General features: G+C 53.8%; 1 protein-coding gene and 1 long non-coding RNA gene across 4 annotated transcripts in view; one reads left to right on the forward strand and one right to left on the reverse strand.

Annotated features, from left to right (window-relative positions):
• The first annotated feature begins 5,913 nt into the window (after window positions 1-5,913).
• On the forward strand, window positions 5,914-10,551 carry LOC130157071 (uncharacterized). The gene is made up of 3 exons (XR_008824688.1): window positions 5,914-7,437; window positions 7,579-7,947; window positions 10,161-10,551. It is a non-coding gene; the product is annotated as an uncharacterized LOC130157071 (long non-coding RNA).
• Window positions 10,552-15,994: 5,443 nt separating this feature from the next.
• Window positions 15,995-23,051, reverse strand: part of PBX1 (PBX homeobox 1) — a 133,839-nt gene continuing 126,782 nt past the window's right edge. For all 3 annotated transcript variants that reach the window (XM_056355887.1, XM_056355889.1, XM_056355888.1), the window contains one exon: window positions 15,995-19,220. In XM_056355887.1, the coding sequence (XP_056211862.1) occupies window positions 19,128-19,220 (93 nt within the window). In that variant the 3' untranslated portion in view covers window positions 15,995-19,127. The remainder of the gene's footprint in view (window positions 19,221-23,051) is intronic.

Here is a 23,051-nt window from a genome sequence, read left to right on the forward strand (position 1 = left end):
CATTAAAGCCACGTATCCCAATGCAGGAGGTTGTTCGTCCGCAGTTCTCCCTGCGTGCCCCCTGCCCCTGTCCGCGTCCTCGCATCCCTGCATCCCTGCATCCCCGCATCACGAGAGCTGCGGTGGCAAAGCTGTGTCAGCGCTTTCTCGGTGTAAACCCTGTAGTTTGGGGGCTTTTTAAAAGCAGAGGCAAAAATCCCCTCTGCTGCTGCAATTCATCACGCTGCTTCTCAGCCCTGGGGACAGATGTCTGTGACACTGGGGAGGAGTAGAGTAAACTGCTTTTAGCTGTTTATTCTGCAGAGGAGGAACAGGATAGAAGTTTAGTGGTTTAAGGCGATTTTTTTTTTTCCTCCTCCCCCCATTTTTTGCCCTTCTAGCAGGTTTAAAATGTACGTTGGCAGCTGACTCTGTAGCTGCTGCTCACGGAGGGGTGAGGAATAACCACCCAGGCTGGATGGGTAAGGGGGGGCCTAGGGGGTAGTTGGCTCCAGCCGTGGGGACTCCTCCAGCTGAAGGGCTCCCAGGCTGCAAATGCCTTTTTTTGGTTTTGGAAAGGAAGGAGTATATCGTATAGAGCAGCTACTTCTGGGGAATTGCAATAACCTTGCAAAGTGAGGAGGGAAAGAAGGTCAGGAGGAGCGGGGATTATCTGCCTTCCCCACTCCCAAAGGGATTTTAACCCTGACTTTTAATAACAGCCATTAAAGAGGCAGACTTCCTGCTTACCCAGAGGAAAAGGCTCTAATAGCATAAACGATCAACTAGAAAAAACCCTTTTTATCTCGCTTCGCCATTCCCATGGAGACTGTTATGCCAGGGACTGCAGCCCCTGCCCCAAACCTGCCCTGGACCCTTTGCAGTGTGTCATGGTCCCCGTTGGCACAGGGGATGCTCCTGCCACCGGTACGCCTGTGATTTGCCGATGGTGGCAGTGTGACTTCTCTGGACAGGGTCCCGGGCACAGCTCTGTACAATGTGAGGGGCTTGTACGTGGGCTGGAGAGAGGGTCCTGGGTCCCTCTCTGTGGCCATCACCTTGCCCAGTCTTTGCATGAGCTTGGCAAGCGTGTCTTAAAACAAGCGAGGTCTCGATGGAGCTGAGGATTTGGGGGAAGAATAAACTGGGGTTGCATGGCTGGGGCTGTCTGCTGCTCCTCAAAGGTCTCCCAGGCCTGCAGCATGCCACATCAAGAAGGGCTCCTCGTCTTTTCCTGATGACACTTGAGATATGGCAGCAGGTCCTTAGCTGCATCGTCCTCTTTGTTCTGGTCTTCTGGCCATCAAGCGTCAGTCTCATTTGATCTGGCCAAAGCCAGCAGCCACCATGGTGCTTCTTAGTCCTTCAGGCAGGAGAGGCTAATGAGTCAAGAGAAACGAACCTTTCTGAAAGAGGGGCTGGTACCTCCATGTTTCGGTCTAATCCTTAAGCCAGCGCTGGAAGATGATCTCAAAACTGTCCCTGGCTGCTTCTCCAGAGGGTTTGCCAAGGGCTGGCGGGCAGCGTCTGGGGACAGTGGAGCGCTCGCCCAGCCCTGTGGATGAGGACGGGCATGAGCCGGCAAGCTTTGACAGATGAAGACCGTTAATATTGAACATATAATTACGCTGGCCAAGGCCGAGAGTCCTTCCACAGCGGTGTGTATGGAGGGCATCAATATTAAGGCGAGTTACTAAATGTATCTCAGAGGTGAACTGAAAGGCATTTCGGAGGTCCAGGGCTGAGTTTCGGGACTGTGCCGTGTCGTGGCTGGCACCGAGAAGGTTCTTGCTGGCAGCGCAGCAGCAAAGAGAGCTGCTTCCCCTCAGCCTCCCGAGATGTCTCTGTGTTTGACAGTTAAAAGAGGAGACAGGCATGGCCACCCCGTGCTGCCGAGCTCAGCCTTTCTGAAATCCGGGGATCAGCTTAAAATGCTTATTTTTAAAGACGGCGTGCTGTAAATGAGTCAACCTAATTAAAATAAATCCCCCTGGAGTTGGGTTTTTTAGGGTGCTTGGCTTTCTTCTTCCATCAGACAGCTGGAAACCTTGTCATGGTGGATTTTTAATGCAAGTTACTCTCACCTAAGCCCTCGGTTCCTGGAGCTGGGGCTTTAAAAGGCAATTTGGGTGCCATGGGATGAAGCTAGGGGACATCAAAATTGTGCTGGGAGCTCCCAGCTCTTTAGTGAGAACTTTTTTTATATTTATGGAGGAAAAGGAATAATTTCTCTCTATCAAAAATGAATGAAAACTTGAAAAATCTACATCGGGTTTATTTATTACCTCATTTATTAAAATAGCCACATATCTAGTCAAGTGTGGGGCTGTACTTTATCTTACCTTCCCATGAGTCACAGGATACTTCTTTTTCCCAGGGAGAAGATATTGCTGAGTTTCTCACAAGGGGAAAAATATGCTGGAGAATGCTGAGGGCACGACTTGTCATCACAGCAGCCGGGCAGCACCACTATCCTCCTGCCATGGCCATCCTGCAGCCCTGCAAATGCCTCAGCAGCCAATGCCGCCTGAGAAACCCATTCCCATCCCTGCTAGAGTCTCGAAGCTGGGGTTTTCCTCGCCTCTAAACCAGGAGCCATCCACTGCTGGTGAGTGCTGCTTAGGTTAAAGAAGGCAGAGATGCTCGAGGATCCCTGAGACAGCTGCAGAGCTACCTGCATCAAACCTCTCAAGGGTCTGACAGGCTGTTGCTAGCAGGTTTGGGCATTTGTGCCTGTGTTTCTGTGCTGTGGCATGAAGAAGCCACACGCACACGCGCACAACCTTTCTTGCTTTGCATTCCATGAAACCGCTCACGTGAAGCATAAGCTCTGAGTTTCTGCTAAGCCAGCGCGGTGTGGGAGCTGATCTATCTGTGCTGGAAGGGACACACTCTGCTGTTCAAACACCAGATGCCCCAAAATATGTTAATTCAAAGCCCAGAACAGAAAACCCCTCCGTATTTTTTTTTTCTTGCTTCATCTCAGACTGAATTGCAAACTCACAGCAGGATGAGAAATTAAACCTGCCTCCCATGACTGTCCCCCTGTGCGTGACTCTGCCCAGGGCCGAGCTGCACACCTCTGTGGCAGCCTGGGGTTTCCCTCCATCCCCAGCAGCCATTGCACTGAACAGATGTTGCAGACCTTGAGGGTACCTGCCGAAAAAACCCAGCATGGGAGCTGCTGTTGAACCAGAAAAGTGATGGTGGTGTTTAACACGGTGGGGGTGAGGAGAGGCTCCCCCCATGGGAACCCCCGGGATGCTGTGCCCAGCCTGCGCCTTTCCATGCCTCATCACAAATGGGCAGGGACACCTTGGTGAGGGATGCCAGCAGATTTCCTGGTGAATAAGCTTTATTGAGAAGTTACCCATAATACCGCAAATACTATTTGCTAGGCTCGATACTATGCATGGTCTTTCCTGCACACAGTAAATGCCAGTTTCGCTAGAGCTGCGAGGGCCCTGTGAAGCCGCAGGGGAGCTGGTACCTTTTTCCATAATATGGGGCTGGTTTTAACTTTCCACAGAATTTTTTTCTCAGTGTAAAGCAAGCCAAGGATGACATGGGCACGACTCAGGACCACTGGAGCCAGTGGGTGAGTGGGGCTCTGCCAGGGCTGGAGGAAAGCCAGAGTCCCACTGATAAAGACTTTATCCCTCAGGGACTGGCAGGAGGGGAGGTGTGGGGGCAAAAGACATCACTTTTTATTAGTATTTTATGGAAGCACATCAGCCTGGGGCTGGCAAAGGGCCTGGCTCAGCGGGACGGGTGGCACTTTCTCCTGCTGTGGGTATTTTCCCGTGGGAGCCCCACACTGGACCCATGAGTTTCCGCTCCCCCCACAGCCTTCCTGCCCTTTCCCTGCCATGGCTCAGAAAAAGCTTTATTTATACTCATTTAGCTGCTTGCCTTTTCCCTAATTGAAATCATTAACCTTCTCGCTTAATGAAGAAGAGGACCAGGGGGAGGGTGGGGGTACTGGGGCCGCCAGACCCCCTCCCGGGCTGCTCCACTGACTCCCTCGACCGGCTGAAAACGTGATTTTGATTTTGGCCACTGGGAGCTAAAAAAAAAAACCACCACCAAAAAAACCCTGAACAACTGCATCTCTGTCGGGGGGTTGGCGGGGTACGGTTCCCTCTGCCCCTAGGGCCGTGGCGGGGCTGATGCCGGCATTTCATCTTGGCGGAGAAGTCATCGGCTCTGACCATGGGGAGGGCTTTGCCCGCCAGGTCCCACTTTGCTCCCCTATATTTAGCCCATTATGAATATGGAAGAGCGTTGAAAATGATTCGCCCAGACATCCCTCTGTCCAGCCGAATAACGTCAACGGCAGGAGCGGGGACGGGAGCTGATCTCCCTGGCAGGGACCCCGGCCCCCTCCTGGCCTCGTGGTTTGCAGAGTGGGGTCCCTGCAGCCACGTGGGGGGAAAATCACACTCGTGACTTTAAGGGACCCCCACCACGGTGTTTTTGTGGGGTCTTCGGGTGGGTGCCGTGGGATGCTGGCTGGGGGAGCGCTCCCCCCGCCGCAGTGTGCTGAGCAGGCGCCCGGGGTCTCAGCTGGCTTTGGAAGGGGCCGCGGCAGGGACGCCGTGCGGTGCCCAGCTGCGCTCTTCAAGGGCACAGCGGCCCCATCCCTCCCTCCCACCACCCCCTGGCCAGCCAGGCATGGCCCCGGCGAAGGGCCACGCAGCCTGGGATCCACAGCCTGGGAATTGCTGGCACTTGCTGCTTCCCATCAAGCTCCCTCCTTTCCTTCCTGGCAGCAGGGAAGAGGGATGCTGCAGTCCCGGCTGGGTTTGCCGATGCCTCGGCGTCTCCGCTTTGTGCGCTTGGGCTCCGGCATCAAACATGTGCTGAACATCCTGGGTGTGTGACCCGACAGCACGTGGCTGCTCCTCCTCCGTGCCTTGCTGGACTGCCCCGAGCACTAGACATCTTCTCCCAAGGCGAGCTGCTATCCCTTCCTTTTGGGAGCCCAGATCTGCCTCAAAAGCATTTGGGCATCCTCCTGCCCCGCTCTGGGGCACAGGCACCCCTCCTTGGGCATTTGCCCCTTTTCACCCACTATTTTCCTTCCCTTTGCAAGGGTTATAGCTCTGACCCAAAAACCAGGCACTGATGGGGGGAGGATGCAGGGGGCAAACCCTGAAGAGCCCCCCCAGCTCGGCTGGGTTGGACTGGGGCTTGAAGAGCACTTTGCACAAAAGATTACCCTCGCTTTTGGGCATAGTGGAAAAGAGGGAAAACAGTTTTTTTCAAGCTGTTAATGAAATGTCATTTGCAATTCACTTCCACAGCTGTCACGTGGCAGATCCGCAGCACCCCCGGGTTGCACTGGCTCACGCGGTGGGGGTGTTACTTCAGAGGGGGTTTTGGGAAGGGGGGAAAATGCACAAAAGCATCAAAACACAACTACCCCGTCCCCGGAGCTCGGAGGCTGTGTTTGCCATGGGTGCTATTGCTGGGTGAAGTGGCTCAGCCTCCCCTCCTGGCTCAGGGGACAAGGTGGGGGGTCAGCAGAGACCTGGCGGAGCAACACACCTTTTCTGTGGGGTCTGGCCCCAGAATTCTCCCTGGATTTTATTTTTCCCCTCCTTTCATCACATATCTATATCCCTCATGTATATTTCCCCTCCTCTCATCTGTATCTATATCCCTGCACGTGGGCAGCCAGTGGAATCCCACTGCCTTCCCCCCTCTACAAGGCCTGGTGGTGCTGCTCGGACCCCCTTTTCCATCCTCCCCCTGCTACCCGCCCCCTCTGCCCCTTCCCAATTTCTGAGTGCTCCTCTGCAGCTGTGAGCAGGTTTAACTAATCTTTCTGTCAGTGGGGTACTTTATGGAAATTGAAAACTAATTAACGTTCATCTCAGCAGCTAATCACATAAAAAACCCACTGCCTTGGCCTCCCTGGTCTTAAAATAATGATGGCATGTGAGCAGGAGTGGGGAAGACCTTGATCAAGCCCACCAGGATGGTTTGCTCCCTGAGACAGACCTGGGATGCCCATGACACCCCATACCTGGGGATGGGTCACCTTCTGCTGGTGCTAGATCTGGCTCCTGGCCCACTGAATCCATCTTGTCCATCCTACAGCTCTTCCCTCTGGCTACCATGACCCAAGAGGTAGGGAAAAGGCATTCTGGGGCATTTTGGGGAGAGGTGGTCGTGTGGGGCTGGGGCCGAGAGGGCGATGGAGATGTGCGGTCAAAGATGCTCTCGCCCGCAGTGACTCTATTCGGCTTTAATTGCTCCCTGAAGTTGCCGGCTGCTGGCGGCACTGCATCAGAGATGTCACGTTATAGTCATGCGTGAAGAGCTAATGGTCAAGGGTGACACCACCAACAAAACATCCTCAGGGAAGCTGTCAGCGGGGGGCAGAGGGGATCAAAGGGCAGAGAGAGAGGCTGTCCTGCTGCCAAGGGTCGGGGCTACTGCTGGAGATGCAGGTGCCCAGCGTAGGGCTGGTGGCAGCACTTGTGGGGCTTTGTGGCCAGAAAATTGTCCTGCCACATCAGGGACGGTGCAGGCAGTGCCCAAGCTGAGAGTGCTGGCCCATCTCAGAACTCCTGGAAAAGATGTCCTTTGACTTTGAAGCTTCACACTGGCACAGGTTGGGAGGGCTTGTGCTGTCTGTGTCACTGGACCAGCGTTAGCTGGTCTCTGCTGTGCCCCATGCTGAAGGGTGGTAGCCCAGGTGTGACCACCCAGGATGTGTAGGTGGGTCTGAGATGCACAGCTCCTGTGACAGCCACAGGGGCACCAACCTGTCCCTTCGGGCATCTGCACCCTCTTATGCCCTGGCTGGAATGCTGCTGTGCCCCGGCTGGTTGGCACCTACCAAGATTTGAAGGGAAGACCTGGATGAGACCCCATCTCAGCCATGCAAGAGGTTAAGGGGTACGGTGTGGTGGGGTTGCTTTTTCAGGTGCTGCCAAAGTCTGCAGGCTGTGCTGCAGCGAGAGCAGCGTGGTGCAAGGTGCCCTTTCCTAATGCCCTCGTCCCCAGAGGCCACTGCAGGACACAGGCTGCTCCTCTATTTCGCAGCAGTGCTGGTGTGGCCCTGGTTTGCATTTGGCTCGGTGCTCCCATTTCCAGCTGCTTCCCGCTGCTAGGTGCAGTATCTCTACCCCCACTGCCTCTCTGGTGGGATGGGGCAGCATCTCCCTGCCCTCCATCAGCAGGAATGGCTCGGAGAAAGCCAAGCGAGACGGCCACGCTGCTGGGGCGCACAGATCAGCCTGCCAGAGAGGCAGCCCTGGCTGCAGCCATCCCACCGAGAAGCGCGGCGAGGGAGGAAGAGTTATTGCTGCAGTCACACACCAGCTATTACCTCCCAACAAAAGGCAGCGTCTGCACAGCCGGGAGAGAGCCCGAGGACAGGGACAGCCCTGATGACCTTCAGAGGACATGCAGCAGACAGGCCAAAGCCCTGATCATCCCAGACAGGTATGCCTGCGGGCACCCCTCCACCTGGCCCGGCGCAGCGGGAGCCTCCCGGGATGCTCCCCATAAGCCTTCAGCCGTTATCAGCTTCAAAATCTCCTCGCTCACCCCCTGGCCCGGGTGGTTTGTTTTTTTCCCTTCCAGCACACGTCAAGCTTTCAGGTTTCTGAAAGGAGGCAGAGGCGATGCTGTTGTCGGCGCTTAGCCGCTGCGAGGTGCCAGTACCCAGCCTGACGCTGGAGTTTGGACGCATCCCTGCAAAGCGTCATTTCCCAGCCCATTCCTGGCAGCCGGAGCTCAGCAAGGAGCCTGCTCCTAACAACCAGGGCTCAAGGCTAAGGTGACAGCACCTTGTGGAGTAAGCCAGGGCTCTCAACCTGAGCCCGTGGTCAGGATCTATCATCTGTATCCCTGGAGCCTGAAACCCTCCGGGACACCCAAGTTTGAGGGTGATGTCCCTGTGCTGCTGCTTGCCCCAGAAGTGAAGGTACTCGAGGGCATCCTCATGCCATGGTAAGAAACCACCTGTAGGCAAGCAGAAATGACTGCCTAGCTGGGGTTCTGGGCTCTGCCTTTAACCTGGCCCTAATTCACCTTGGGGGGGTGGGGGGGTGTTTGTGTGTGTGTGCAAGAGCAGAAGCACCAGCATCCCCATGCTCAGCTCCCCACCCAGCCAGCGGCCAGGGCTAACTGAAGGGGCGGGGGGGAGTGGGTTGTCAGCAAACGTCAAAAAGCAAAAAACAAGCTGGACTTCGGAGCCAATTAAGTTTGTGTAATGCGAGAGAAGTGCTGGTTAAAGACATGGGAGCGGCTGAACTGTATATCCATTTATTTAAATGCAGTTTTCCATGGAAGTGAAGTACATGCATATCATTAGTGCCAAGTATCTCTAATAAGGCTGTCTCCACTAATATGCCAAAAAGAGCTTAATTAACTATGCTTCACCGTGAGCCAGGGAAGTTCCTCAAATGCCTTTTACTCTGGAGCAAAATGGGTCTTGAGACAGGGGTGCAAATGTGGGTGGGTGGGTACCGATAGCGTGGCTGGATCACCCCGTGCAGCAGTGTCTGACCCCGCTTAGCTGGTGGGGAAGAGCTTCAAAAGCACATTGTGTGCCCAGGCTCCGTCTGAAGCATCAGAGGAGCACTGTGGCTACTCGGAGCGAGGTGGCAGCTGCCTCCCCGGGACACACGGGGCCATTGCCTCTCAGCGCCCTGCAGCCAGCGCAAAGCCCCAGCACCCTGCAGACTCCTTGGCCAATGCCTCTGCCTGTAATTAGGGAGATGGAGGAACCAGCGTGAGATTTCCATGGCTGCAGGTTATGTCTGTCTCTCCCCATCTCCTCCAGCACAGGAGCAAAAATGCTCAGCCTCTCCAAGCCCACCATGTTCCCCCGTCCTCCCCCATCAAATCCCTCACCCAGCGGCTGCAGCAGGGCTTGTCCCTGTGCTCCTCTGCACCGTGGAGGAGCAGAGCACTGACGCTGTTGTGACGTGCACTGTGCAGGGGGTGAGCCTGGCCTCCAAGGGGTGACACTGCTGGCAGCAAAAGCAGGGCAGCAGGAGCCCCACGGTACGTTGTTGGCACCCCAGCATGGATGACACTGGCCACGCTGGGCTGTGGAACCCGCTGCAGGACAGCTCTGTGCCCAGGGGAGCTCTGCGGTGGCACCTCCAGTCCCGCTGCAGCTCCCTCCCGGCTTTCCGAGCATGAGACGGGCTGCCTGGGCTCACTGGGGTTGCAGATCCCAGGGGATTTGTAGTGCCTGGGCGCTAGCACACTGCTAAGCCTACCTATATGCACACATGTACGTATGTAAATACGTTATACAGATGATGATATATATGTCTTCTATTTCATAGCGAGGTCATAGCTGTGTAGCTGCCAGCTCTTTTGCACAGCAGACTTTGCCACCAGCCCAGCCATGCTGGAAGCGGGGGTGATTTACCAGAGCCCCCCGCTCAGCACCGGGCAGCTGGCAGCAGTGGCGGCCGGGAGCCCCCTGTCCCAGCGCCAGCCCCACGCTGGCCAGGCTCCAGGCAGCGCTCCCCGCTTCCCTCGCAAACCTCTTAGTCCCGGGTTAATTAATCGTCATCAAATAACCTGCGTGGCCGCAGCTGGGATGGCAGCTTCACCTTCCCTCCTTCCTGCTGACGCCTGCGATGCTGGGCTCTGTCCTGGCGGTGTTGCTGCCTTTCACGGGGCTCCCCGGGTGCAAGTACCCAGCCCTGGGGCGGGGGGGGCAGGGACAGCCCCTGGAGAGTGGGGTCTCTCTGGGAGTGGAGGCTGGATAGGAGCAGGATCTCGCTAGCACGACTCTTTTTGTTTCATGGGGAAAGGCGTTACGTGCAATGGCCGCACACGCCCCGGGAGATGAGTTTTGAGGCAGCTCGATGGGATTTCCCTACTTAATGTCCCGGCCAGGCTCTGGGAATGCCGCAAACTGCTGCCACAGACCTCGGGAGCTGAAATTACCTCTATTTTGCAGCATCTTCCCATTGCCCCTGGGGGTTGGTATTAGCTGGCAGGCACTGGTGGGCCCCCTCCATAGGGTGTCCCCTATAGCGGCGCGGTGTCGCTGCCGGGCACCTGAACAGATATTTCTGTGCCGTAATAAAAGGTTAAATATTTTAATAAGCATTAGCCACATGTTGAAGGTAAAACGAGCTGCTTGCTTTCACTCTCTCCGTTTGGTTTTTGGTTTTTTTTTTTTTTTTTGCATGCAGATGAACTGGAAGCTTATTAACAAGATGAGAGGCTGGAGCCTAATTAGCAGCAGGACGAGGGAGCTGCTAGAGCTGAGTCAGCGAGTGGGAGAAGCGCTGGCGTGGCCCTCGGCAAACGCCACAGCGGTCCCGGCCATCGCCGCCTGCCGCTTCCAAACCGCTCCAGAAAACAGGAGAATGGGGCAAAACCCGCGCGGTCCTGGCAGGGTCGGGGAGAGCAGCCTCACCCGGGTCTGGCTCTGGACATCACCTGCGTGGTCACCCCAAAGCCACTGGCTTCAGGGTTTTTTCCTCCATGCTAATTGCATCGTAGCTTGGATTTTACGGGTTGAGCTCGGGCCGTGTTTCCAAGAATATGTTGGATATTTAGGGACAATGCCACCCAGGCATTGAAAGGAGGTACTGGGGGGGGGGGGAGGGGGGGGGCTCGAGCGTGCCTGGTGCCCACTCGCAGGGGACCGGACTGCTCTAGTCCCCATGTAATTTGTTTCAGTGACTATTTGCTACAGATTATATTTCTTTTCTCTTTTCATTTTGAAGAATCATTTTCCCACAAAAAGCCGGGAAGAAAACAAAGGGGAAAAAAAGCCCACCCCTCCAAACCACCAAAATCAGGGAGACATTTTTTAATGTATTTTTTTAAATAATCTTTTTTTTTCTCCTGTCCTTTCTTCTATCCCCCTTTCCCTGCTCTGAAGGTTGCTTCAGGCAGATGAAGGACACCCCCCAGCCACCGCGGTGGTGCGGGCAGGGGCTGCCTGTCCGTCGAGGCTAGTGGCCACGGGGTGACGGGGACTTGCCCCCGCATGAGAAGCTGCTGCCAACAAACCCCTCTTGTAATTTGCACCTTTGGAAGGCGCCAGCAGCCGCGTGGCTCTGCCGTTCATTTGCATTTTTAATTAGCTGGGTTCTCCCAGCGCCTCTCAGCTGCCCTGTCCTGGGGCCAGCGATGGCTGCAGGCAAACAGAGTTGATTCTGGGGGCCGAACAAAGCGTTTTGGTGGCCCACAGGGTGGGACCTTGGCAAGGTGGTGATGGCATTCCTCTTTCCCCCCCTGTTTTTCATATGTATGTACCCTGCTTGGTCTTGGTCCAGCCCTGCCACCGTGCCATCACCACCCGTGTCCGTGCTGAGCCAGTGCCCGTCCACCCGCCCCCTCCTCTGGGCTCCTTCCTCGCCATCCTCCTCCTCTCCCGGCACCGAGCGCCCACACCGGCCCCAGGCTCCCCCCGCCTATGCGGCCCCCGCAGCCGCACCTTGAACCGCCAGTGTGCAGAATTTCCCTATAAAGCTATTAAAACTCTACCTCATTAGCAATAATTAAAAGGTGTAGCACACGTTCCCAATAGCTCATGCCCATGGGCACGGTCATTTTTAATTTATTTTATTTTATCTTATCTTTATTTTTTTTATTTTACCTTTATTTTATTTTATCTTATTTTATTTCATCTTTATTTTATTATTATCTTCATTTCATTTTACTTTATCTTTATTTTAGCTTTATTTTATTATCTTTATTTCATTTTACTTTTTATTTTCACTTTAATTTATTTTATTTTATCTTTAAATTCTTTTACTGTATCTTTGTTTTATTGTATTATATTTTAGCTTTATTTTATGTTATCCTTGTTGTATTTTATTTTACTTTATTTTACCTTTATTTTACTTTATTTTGTCTTTATTTTATTTATTATCTCCACTCCTACACCCACCATGCCCAGAGGATGGGCAGCCATCACCCCTCCACACCGTCCCCGCGGTGCCAGCAGAGGAGGGACCGGGGGACAGCCACCACCCCCCTGCCTGCCCGGCAGCGGGGGGCTGCCTGCATCCAAGGCACAATAAAATATTTTACTACAAAGCAGAATTACTCCAAAGACTGATGGGCTGACTTGCAAGACCCACTCACGTTTATGGAGGTCGTAAGTTATAGACTCCCAGTGAACTGGAGAAAAACATAACCCTCGCCTTTTATAGGCGAAACTTCCTGCCATATATTAAACTCTCCAGCAAACGGACGGGGGCTTTACTGCAAACTATAACTTTAATGCCTCCCAACCACTCGGTTAGTTTGGAAGGATTATTAATAACCAGGGATGTGCTTCGCCAGCCCGCGCGCGCCGCCTGTCTGCCCCGGTGATGCTGGGGCTCCCAGAGCTGCCGGCACAGGGCTGGGTGGGCACAGGCGGGGGGACCCCAGCCGGGCAGGGGTGCTGGCAGCTGCTGAAGGAGAGAAAAACCTGCAAGAGGCATCACACAGGTCATGCCCCCACCCCGTCCGGGACATGGCATGTCCCGGGGTATCAGCATCTCACCAAGCCGCTGGTTTCTGCTCACCAAAAGCCTTGCCATGGAAATCCCAGTGCGTGCCGTGGTTTTTTTTTTCCACCAGCTTTTGGCCTAAAATATTATCATGTGGAATGAAAAAGTGCAGTAGCCTGGCCTGGGGGTTCGCGTTCACCCAGGGATGAACTTTGTTGCCCTAATGTGGGGAAATGGGGGGGGGGGGGGCGGGATCCTATTTATGAGTGGCAGGGAGAGAAGGAAAAGGTGGGGATGCAGAGAGGGGGAAGGAGACAGCCAGGAAAACACCAACAATCCGGTTTGGTTCCTGTGGGTTCAGTTTCTTTTAGCCACAGGCAGCCAGCAAGGGGGGATGGAGGGATGGAGGATGCTGGGATGCTGCACCCAGCTGGTCCCCCCCAGCCGCCCCCAAACGTTCTAGGAAGCTGAAGGCACCCTTTTCCCACCTTATCTATTTTTGGCAGGGAGGGAGAACGGCTTGAGCTGGGAGAGGCATGACACACTCAAACCCACCCCAACACCCGAAGGATGCGTTGCCAGGACCCCCCAGCCCGAAGAGCATCACCTCCTGCCACTTGCCATTTTGGGGCGATTTTCTCATCGGAGCCCGGTGAGACTTAGCATTTCTCTGTTTGGAGCTGGGATGAGCATTTATTAGAATTAAACAGCTGGGAGCAAGATGATATTTAAACTGGTATTAGGAGAGCACCGGCGGAGGGAGATAATTCCTGGGGCGGTCTGGAAGCACGGCAGCCGGGGGGCTCCTCGGGTCTCCTGCAGGAGAGCGATACAGTTAATTTGCAGCCGGAGCTGGAGGCTGGCCCGCACTGATATTGCCGTGTTATTTAGAAGAGAAAGGTCAGGCTGGAGATTGAATAATCATTGACAAGAAATCCATGGGGGAGCAGGGCAGCAGCTCCAGGCGAGCTCCAGCATCCTTGTGCTGCCTCCCCGGGGGTTTCTTTCCCTCCACTTTGGTCCCTGTGGGGTGTCGGAGGCATTTGGGGGGGGTCCTGCTCACCTTCCTCCAGCTTGGGAACTGGGGAATCACAGCCCCCCTCTCCAGCCGCCCCCTTTTTCATCTGCTGCCTTCATCTCCGGGGACATGGCAGAGCTGTCCTGGTTTTCGTCCCACGCACAGACTCTTTTTTTAAATTGCAAATTATTTTCAAATTTAAAATCACTTTTTGCTTAGAAACGTTTTCAAAATTTTTCCTTTTTTTAAACTAACCCCCCCAGGAAAACACATGAAGCCACCAACCCTTCCCCTGCCCCCCAGCGCTGCCCCATTCCTGGGGGTGAGAAAGAAAATCCCCATTCTAGCTTTTTTGGAAAGAAGTGCCATGAAAAAAATCCAAAAAAGCAGTGAACAAACAATGAAAACGGAAGACTGAAAGTATTTTTGGTGTGGAAAAATCCGTGTGTCCAGCAGTACTCGCTTCCCCCTGCTCAGGGAAACTGAGGCACAGGGAGGGAGCAGTGGGAGCAGCGGGGATGCTGCGCATCAGGCATCACCCCCAAATTGCATCCCTCCAGGATGAAGCATCAGGCTCTTGCCTTTGCTCACCCCCTCCCCTGCACCCCAAACCCTTCCTGACCCCTGCATCCTCATGGGGGAAACCCCCAGGGCATCTCGCTTTCCTCTTTTTCCTCCCAAAAAATACACCAGGTTTGGTTTCAGTTTTGTTGTTTTTTTTTTTTTTTTTTTTTTTTTTTTTTTTTTGCAACAAAAGAAACTATTTATTTGGAATATGCATTACCAGTACAAATCAGGAAACTGTAAAACCTACACCTTGTTAGTATCGTCATAGAACATAAAAGTCTCAATTGGGATCAGAAAGACAGAGGCCTTTTTTTTTTTTTCTTTACAGAAGCAGAAAAGCTTAAAGTTTCAAAACCAGGTCGGAACAGAGAGTCTTTTTTTTATTTTTTAGGGTTTTTCTGTTGGTTTTTTTTTCTTTTTCTTTTTTACTATTTGGAATCCATTAGGAAGAGAAAGAAAAGATGGGGGGAAAAAAATAGAAAAGAAAAAGCAACTCAGAACTGGATCATCTTTACAAGGGACAGAAGGGCTTTGCAAGAACCAAAAAAAAAAAGCAAACCGACAAAACCCACCCCCCAGGCAATGTCTGATTTACATTGTCTTAATAATAATAATAATAATTATAATAATAATAATAATTATAATAATAAAGGTGTATGAAAACAAAAGGACTCCAGGAAACCTTGGGATTAAAAATAACACCCCAAACCCTAAACCGTTCAGTGATGTGAAAAGCTCAGTTTTTTGGGAGGAGGCAGGGAGGAGGGAAACTTTTTGAAGAGAAAACTAAAGCAATGCCAACCGGCATCTTCCTCAGCACCGCTCCTTGAACCCCACTCTGCAGCCACCCAGATTTCGGGCTCGACCTGGGGGCATTCTGGCCATGTCCCACCATGGCTGTGGGGCTGCCACCTCGCGTCCCTTGTCCCTCATCCTTCCCAGCACCCCTGTGCAGCCAGGGCTTGGGGCCAGGCTGTGAGACCTCCCCCAGTCCTCAGCAAGGTCCGTGGTTGAAATGAGCTTGGTACCCTCCTTTCCTCCAACCCCTCAGTTTTGGGCCAAGAGCTGCAGCCAGGGGCACCTCCAAGCCAGGGCTGTGGCAGCCAACCCTCGGGGCAGGGGTGCTGCCGGCATCTAGGGCAGAGCACAAGGGCGCTGAAGTCCACCGTCTACACATTTTGGGGAGGATTCATGTCTTTTCATCACTTCCAGGGAGCTAAGCATCGCTCCCAGGCACAAAGACCCACGGGGGGCTCAGCACCTGACTCCCCATCACCCCTAGGCATCTCCTCCCCAAACCCCCTTGGGATTACATCCCCCTCCAGAGATGTAATCCCACCGCTCAGCCCCGGAGCAGCCACCTAAGGACCTTCTGGGCTTGGGTGTCAAAAGGAGTGGGGACACACCACACCACCCCAGAGAAACACCACCCCTCCCAAAACACCACCATCACTTTTCACATCACTTGGGTCACAGCTCAAAAGCGCAGGGGAAGCGGCAAGGCCGTTGTGTCTCGGACAGGTCAAAATAAACTCAGCATCATCATCAAAGCCCCCACCCCCCCCGCCCACCCAATAATGCCAAAAAAAAAAAAGTAAAAAAAAAAAAAAAGTAATTTCTGGGTCTCAACGTTAAGAAACATAAAGTGTTAGACTGTACCTATTAATGCTCACTATTCCAACCATTTTTTTTTCTTTTTAAAGTTTTACAAAATGAATTACCGTCACTTTTTAAACATTGTGTAAGAAGAAATGAGTGTGCACAACTCTACACTTTTCTAGCATTCTTGAACTAATTCACAAATGCGAGAAAATGGGAAGAAAAAAAACCAAACCATGGGAAAAACAAACAAACAAAAAAAAAAAAAAAAAAAGAAGATGAACGTAGGTAGTTTGATGTTATAAACTATACAGGAATGAAGCGCTTGTTGCCACAGAAAGAACAGGGATGGCACCTTCCCCCTGTTCAATTTTGCGTGCTAAGAGGGTCATTTTTTTATTCTTTTATTATAAACACTATTAAATTCCGACTGCGTTTTTGGTTTTTTTTTTCTCCTTTATCTGAATATACAAGAACATTCATTATCAAATGTTCGTTATCATCAATACTACAAAGAACGAGACACAAATCGCAAGAAACAATGGAAAATGTTAATAAAGCTGAAAGAATCGTCGAGTTTTTTTTGTGTTTTTTTTTTGTTTTTATTTTTTTTGAGTTTCTGCAGGTTTTTTTGTTTGTTTTTTTTTTGTTTTGTTTTTTGTTTTTTTGTTTTGTTTTTTTTGGTATCGAAGTCAGGTTTTTCTGGGCAGAAAACAAAAATAATAAAAAAGAAAAAGAAGAAGAAGAAAAAAACCCACAACACTCAGGGTTGGGGGTGGGCGGGAAGGGGAGGAAGAAACAAAACCCAAAAATTAATTAAAAAAAAAAAAAAAAAAAAGCAAAGAAAAAGGCAAGCAAGCAGCTACGCCAACATGAACCGGAGGGACCAACCGGGGAACCCAGGAGGTGATTTGCAAAGTACCGTGGAGGGGCGAGCGCCCTGCGCGGGCAGGGGTGCTGCGGGCAGGGCTGCAGGCAGGAGGGGCAGCACTGGCAGGGCAGGGGCAGGCAGCCCCGGTTCAGAGGGTTGTTTCAGCTCCTTCCCGGCTGGTTTCCAAGAGGTACGGCGGCATTCCGGCAGGCACGGCACTGCTGCCGCTCCGGAGAACAGACCTGACCCAGTCCTGCGTCCCTGAAACACTTTGCCAGAAGGGTTTCACGTAAAATAAGCTGGAAATAGTTACAAAGCTGCACTGGGGGAGGCCACAGGAGGAGGAGGAGGAGAGTGGGAAGGTTCCTCAGGCTGATGAGGAGCACCTCCTAACCCGTGTCCTCGCAGGGAAACAACCTTCTCGTTGCTCTTAGTGTAATCCCAACCGGGAGGCAGCCCTAGACCTCGCACGTCGCATCCCGCTCCGTGGCACGGCCCCATCCCCGGGTACGCATGTGGAAGGAGCAGAGAGTGTCTCACGGCTGGAGACACAAAAACCAAGCAGAGAGCAGCTTGTGCCATTTCTCATCCACCTTTTGCACCCTACTCTGATGCCACCAGCTCAGAAACAGAAAATGCACTCAACCGGGACTTTTTGCGTTCGGGGGAAGGTCACATTTGAGAGCGGGTGTTTTGGAGCCTTCCGGGCTTGTTCCCCAGGGAAAGGCAGGCTTCACTGCCGCTTCAGGTGAGTCATGCTGCTGGCTGCGTGCTGCACAGTGACAGCGTGCCGGAGCTGTGGGCACACCACCTCCATGGCTGGCAGGCCAACCACCATTATTTTTTCCAGCAGAAGGATGGAAATTATTTTGGCAGAGCTTTAATTTCAAATGGTTCCTGCTTAACGCTGCTCTGTACTGGCAGTTCCCATCTCGAGATGGCCAGTGCCGGCACGGGCAGGGCGGGCACGGATGTGGAAGAGCACAAGATGTGGCCAAGAGGCATTTGGATACATCACAAGGTGCCAGACATGCTGCACCCACACCAGTCCCCACAGCACTCAGGTCTTGCCGTGGGCTGGGTCAGCGTCCTTGCGCCTGCTGAACAACCTCTGGCCAAAAGTACCGCCCCAGCAAGAAGCTCAGCCCGTCGCCCTGGGCAAACTGGTGCCTCCTCACCCTGCTCTTCAACGAAAGCCATGTCCTGCCAGCACCGGCTGCCTCAAGGAGTGTTTCAGCAGGGGGAAGCCTCACTTAACAGCCACTGCTGGTTGTCCAAAGAACAGACCAGAAAAGCTGGGCAGAAAATCCCATGAGTTCTCCCATGGCTTGGGATACTGCTGCCCATAACTCCTGGGATAAAACCAGCAGCTTCAGCAGAAAGACATCCCCAAACAGGGCGCTCACCCGTCCTACAGAGCTTCACCCTCAAGCAAACCTGTTGCATTAACCGTTACCAAAAGCACCTGCTGCGCTCACCCCGCTGCATCCAGCCTCCGGCATCCTGCTGCCCATCCCTTGCTGCCTGCCCGGCAAGGCTTTGGGAATGCAGCGGGTGCCATCAGGTCCTCCCTGCACTGGGGAACCCACCTCCTCCTCTTCCACAGTGCAGCATGCTCCCAGAACCATAAGCCGACACCCCACGACACTCTCCCCACCAGGAAAATTCCACTGCCAGCCTCCCTAGGTGCTGTGAGAAAACTGCTGGGGTCCCATCAATCATCCAGACCTGATCCTGTAACAACATCGCGGAGGTGCTCAGCGCCTTCGTTATCAGTGATGGCTATTTCTTGCCCGCCTTTGCTTTGTCTCCTTCCCTCCTTTCCTCCCCTCCAACAGCAGGCGGGGAGGACGGTGGGGTTTCATGGCTCACCCAGCTCACAGCAGCCAGCGGGATGTGGCGGAGCAGGGCAGGGACCAGGGAGTGCCGGCTGTTTCCCCCAGGCCGGGAATGGGCCAAGTACCTTTTGGAAGCGAAGGGGAGCAACACTGGCTCCTTCTCCTACGTGTACGGGGGGCTGTATCCACCCACCCCGTCACCGGCAGTGCCCCAGGGGCAGCTCACCGAGGCAGGGCTGGGCACACGGAGGCGATGCGCTGGCTGTGGCTAGGGCTGGCGGAGGCGAGGCGACAGCAGGGCTGTGGTGGCATTTCCCTACGGAGAGGTGTTTCCCTACGGAGAGGTAGCCTGAGAGACGGGGAGGGGCGAGGGGGGCTGCCTGCTAGTAAAGGAGCGAGACGTGGCTGAGGTACGTTTGTGGCTCCTCAGAAAGACGCCCAGCACGAGGCCGTACACTGCTTTGGGGTTGTTTGGTGTGGTGGCAGTTGATTTTTGCTTTTCCTCCTTAAAATCCTTCCACCTGTTGACATATTCTTCGGTGGGAAGGGATGAGGGGAAGGGACTGGTGTTGTGGCAGTGGCGGGGAGGGGGAAGAGCGGCTTCTACCCAGAAAAGAAAGGGAAGAGAGTATAAAGAAGTGTCCAGATTGGCTGAAAAAAGCATCCCGACGAAGAGAAGAGAAGAGAAGGAGTCTTCTTGTGTGTGCTGATTGGGTTCACCTCCAGTCTGACTGCTGCGGTGTTAGGAGAGGCCCCCTCCCCTCCCGCCCCCGCCGGGGCCGGCTCAGCCAGGGATGCAATTTGCTGGGAGATCAGTTGGAGGTATCAGAGTGAACGCTGCCAGGGCCTTCTGTGGGGGAGGTCACCGATGATGGGGTAGTAGCGTCTTGCCAACCTCCATTAGCCTGCAGGAAGGGAAAGATGGAGAGACCAGTCACCTAGCAGCGTGCCTGGCCCTACCCGATCCACCCATCCACCCTGGACCTCCCTCTTCTCCCTCAGCAGGGGCCGATGTAGGAGGCAAAGATGCCCCCTCTGGCTTCCCCATCCCACCACAGACCATGCAGCTACATCAGTGGGATGAGGCCAGAAACAACTTGGTTGAAAACATGGTTTTTGATAAACTGCAAATGCTCATCGGAAATTCTGTCCCTTAAAAAATAGGAATTTCTGCAGAAACTCTGAGCCCTGGTTGTCTGGGGTTTGCTCACCCACAAATCGGACCCTTTCCCATATGGACAGCAAACACCTCACCCCAGAAACCCCATCCTGGAGTGTTATCTGGACCCAGGTGCTATGAACATGCAGAACAAGCAACAGGTCCCAAAGGACTGCTGAGCCATGCCGTGTCCCCCAGCACAGCTCCATGCACTACCCCCTCGCTGACCTTCCGGGCATCCCTCATGCTGTACGGTCCCTCTGCGGGGGGAAGCCGCCAGCACCAAGCCTTGCTGTGGGGAAGACGTTGCCCAGACACCTCTCCCGCCACCCTGAAGGCTGCTTTCAGGTATTTGGGCCACCTCTCTGCTCCCACTGCCCTCCTTGCTTTGCAGTAAAACCACAAACAAGTTTCTGCTGCCCTGGGGCTGGTCCTCCACGCTCCCTGTCACCCTTTCTCGAGGGACCCCAAGCCACAGCACAAGGCAGGTGCTACCACCACATACATCTCTCTCATCCGAGGGTTTGTACAGCAAAGCACGGTGGACAACTTGCCGCTTCTCCTAAAAGCAGACGCAGAGACAAACTCTCCAGCCTCTTGAGAGCAGAGCTATGGGACAACCCTGGCTGCCCCAGACAGGAGCCAGCAGTGGGACAAAAGCTGCTCCTCCGCGGCTGCCATCCCCTTTGGAGAGGAGCAGATGTTGTATCCTCTGCCCACTCTGACATTGATTGAGTGCTCAGCCAATTAATCCTTCCCAACCACTGCCCAGGACTGACTTGGCGGCAGTCGCCGTCCCGCTCTAGACATGCCCGGGCTGCTTTGCCCTCTCTGGCTGCCTGTCCTGCCGCCTCCTGGCACGCGGCATCATCCCTCACTGGCCCAGAGGCCCCCAAAGCTGGGTAAAGGTAGGAAAATCCTCATCGCCCCGAGGTGCTGAGCAGCCGTGCAGGACTCGCCAGTGGATTGTCCACGCTGCTGAGCAGCTCCTACCTGCCCGAGAGGCAGCTGAGGTGGGAGCAAAGAGCCGACCACGGGTGCGGCGCGGGAACGCGTGTTTTGAGGGGTGAAACCACCCTACAGCAGGACATGCACAGAACAGAAAGGACAAAGGCGTGCACTCACGCAACGGGCTTGTGTGCTCTTCCACGCGCACGTGGAACCTGTGCGAAGGGGTTCAGGCAACAGCAGGGAAGACAGGAATCGTGACCTGAGCTTGCCAGCAGGTCAGTAAACCCCACTCTGCTTCACTTTGGGTGCAAGCATGAACCCAGAATATACACAAACATCACCAGCACTGCATGCCGCCTGTCTGCAGAGACCCTGGGCTCACCGTGCCCACCACCCCCACCAGCTTCCACCCACACCCGGGCCCCAACCCACCGTCCCTGCGCTCCCTGAGATGCAATATCTACCCTTACACATCTTGGACCGCTGCAAGAGGCAGCAATTACTGTAGATTATCAGCCCGACAACGACAGGCCACGTAAAGAGAGACACAGAGCCAACTCTACCGCCCCGAGACTGGCATATTCAAGTACACTTAGGACATTAATAGCAATTTACGTGCCATCAGTGAGAGAGAACCACAATAGCTGTGCTGGCAGCCTCTTATTACCAAGCCTGTTATTTGTTGGAGTTACAAGCTATAATCACAACAGAAACTTTCAAAACCCTTATCTTCCGTGACGCACCAAATCTATTTCAGAGCCGTAATTGCTATGTCACCGGAGAGTTTGCTGCTTAATGCACTCAGATGCCATTTAGTGTTTGCAGGGTCATTACAGCGAGCAGGAGGGGGGAGAGCGGAGGGGGCCGTGCAGAGCAGGGCTCCGTCCCTATTGTGCTCAACTATTTTTAGTGAGGCTTTTGCGTGCCAGTCACAGTTGGAAGGAGCGAGAGGGAGAGCATCTTGCAGACAGCAACTGTGGTGCCTCCATATTTAGCACCCTGCCCCCCCAAAATGCTGGGGAGCCCCATGGTACTCCGGACTGGGAATCACCCTTCGTGTGTTGCAGGAGTCTGTGCTGCCGATGACCATCTCGGTTGCATCCAGCAGGAAGGCAAGATCTCGGGGAGAGGCTGACCTGGATCAGGGCACCCTCCACAGACCCCACACCCTCCTGCTCCCCCAGCCTGAGAAGGTCCCAGGTTATGGGTCAAGCAATGGAAAGGAGGCCCCATCTCGATGCCACCCTTTGGTATGGACAAGCCCTCCATGAGGAGGCCGGATCCCTCCCCAGGCAGAGGGCATGTAGGCACCATCCACACTCACCCCTCCTTTCTGGAGTTCACCCCCTTGCTGCACAGGCCAAGCCACGTGCAGGATGCATCCGATTCCACCCAGCTGGCCCTGCCTCTTTCCGGAGCACGGAGATCCCTTGGGATCTGACTGCAGCAAATTGCTTGGAATCTCCCTTAAAGATGAGGGAGTCTTATGAGGAGGTTGTGGCTCCTTGGGGAGCCCCCTGTACACAGCTGTGACATCTTCAGGTGGGGCAGAAGCCAAAGACAGAGCAATGGTCTCTGAGACTCCTCTTCATATGCCACCTTCTGGTGCCAGAGCACGGGGCAAGGCCTTGGTGACTGTCCAAGCAGAGCACCACTCCACTAAGTGGACCTCCGGTGATGAACTGCTGAAGCAACTGGTTTTGGTGCCCATTTCCACAGGTCTCACGGCATTTTTGTCACCTCCAGCAAGTCTGCCTGGCTCTCCGCCCGGGCCTCCTACGTGGGGCTGGGAGATGACTTTCTGCCAATTTTTAAAGGCTCCTTCTGCTTCACACAGAGGCTGTCTGGATGCCCCACCTTCTGTGACCAAATCCTTGTCCCGCTCTCAATGGGGTAGGACGTCAGGTCAGCCTCCAAACATACCTGATACCAGCAAGTCTTAGACAGGGAGTAGTCTCTAAGATGTTTCAGACCTCTGAACTTCTAAGAGTTTGTGTCAGGGTCTTACGATGCGCACTGAAGCTCTTAGTACACACCAGAGAATCCAGCCTCGACTGGCCACCACTTCCCAAGGGTCACAGTGGCAGTCTTCAGGACACACCAAGGGCACTGAAGCCCTGCCAGACCCATTTCTATATCCCAGCTTGTGATCATGGTCATGAACCATAGGTTGATCGTGATGGCGAATGGTACCTTGCTGAGGAACAGAGCAACAAACTTTCTTTTCAAGGCTCAAATTCTTAAAGAAAAGGGTCTCGGCACGAGCGAGGAAGACTTCTACTTCCTCGTAGAAAAGCCAGAGAAGCCAACTTCTACTGCAACCTACCAGAGCCTGGACACCTAAATGCTTTGAAACTCCCAGCCCCAGGGACCTCTGGCTGGGTACATACGCAGACCCCCACAAACAAGCGAGGAAGTCTCACCGCCTAGAGGTACCAGTGCCTGGCAATCCTTGCCAACAAGAGTGGATGCAAAACCCAAGGGCAGGCCCTGCCGCTGACCACCACCACCACGGTCACACACACTACTCTGAAAATAGGCACAGCTTGGCACAACCGCCCTTTCAAATCCAAAAGCTTGCACTCTGATGAACTTTAGAAACAGCCCCTCATTTTAGACTTTTAAA

Source organism: Falco biarmicus, chromosome 11 (assembly GCF_023638135.1).
Source record: "Falco biarmicus isolate bFalBia1 chromosome 11, bFalBia1.pri, whole genome shotgun sequence".
In the NCBI taxonomy this organism is placed as follows: Eukaryota; Metazoa; Chordata; class Aves; order Falconiformes; family Falconidae; genus Falco; species Falco biarmicus.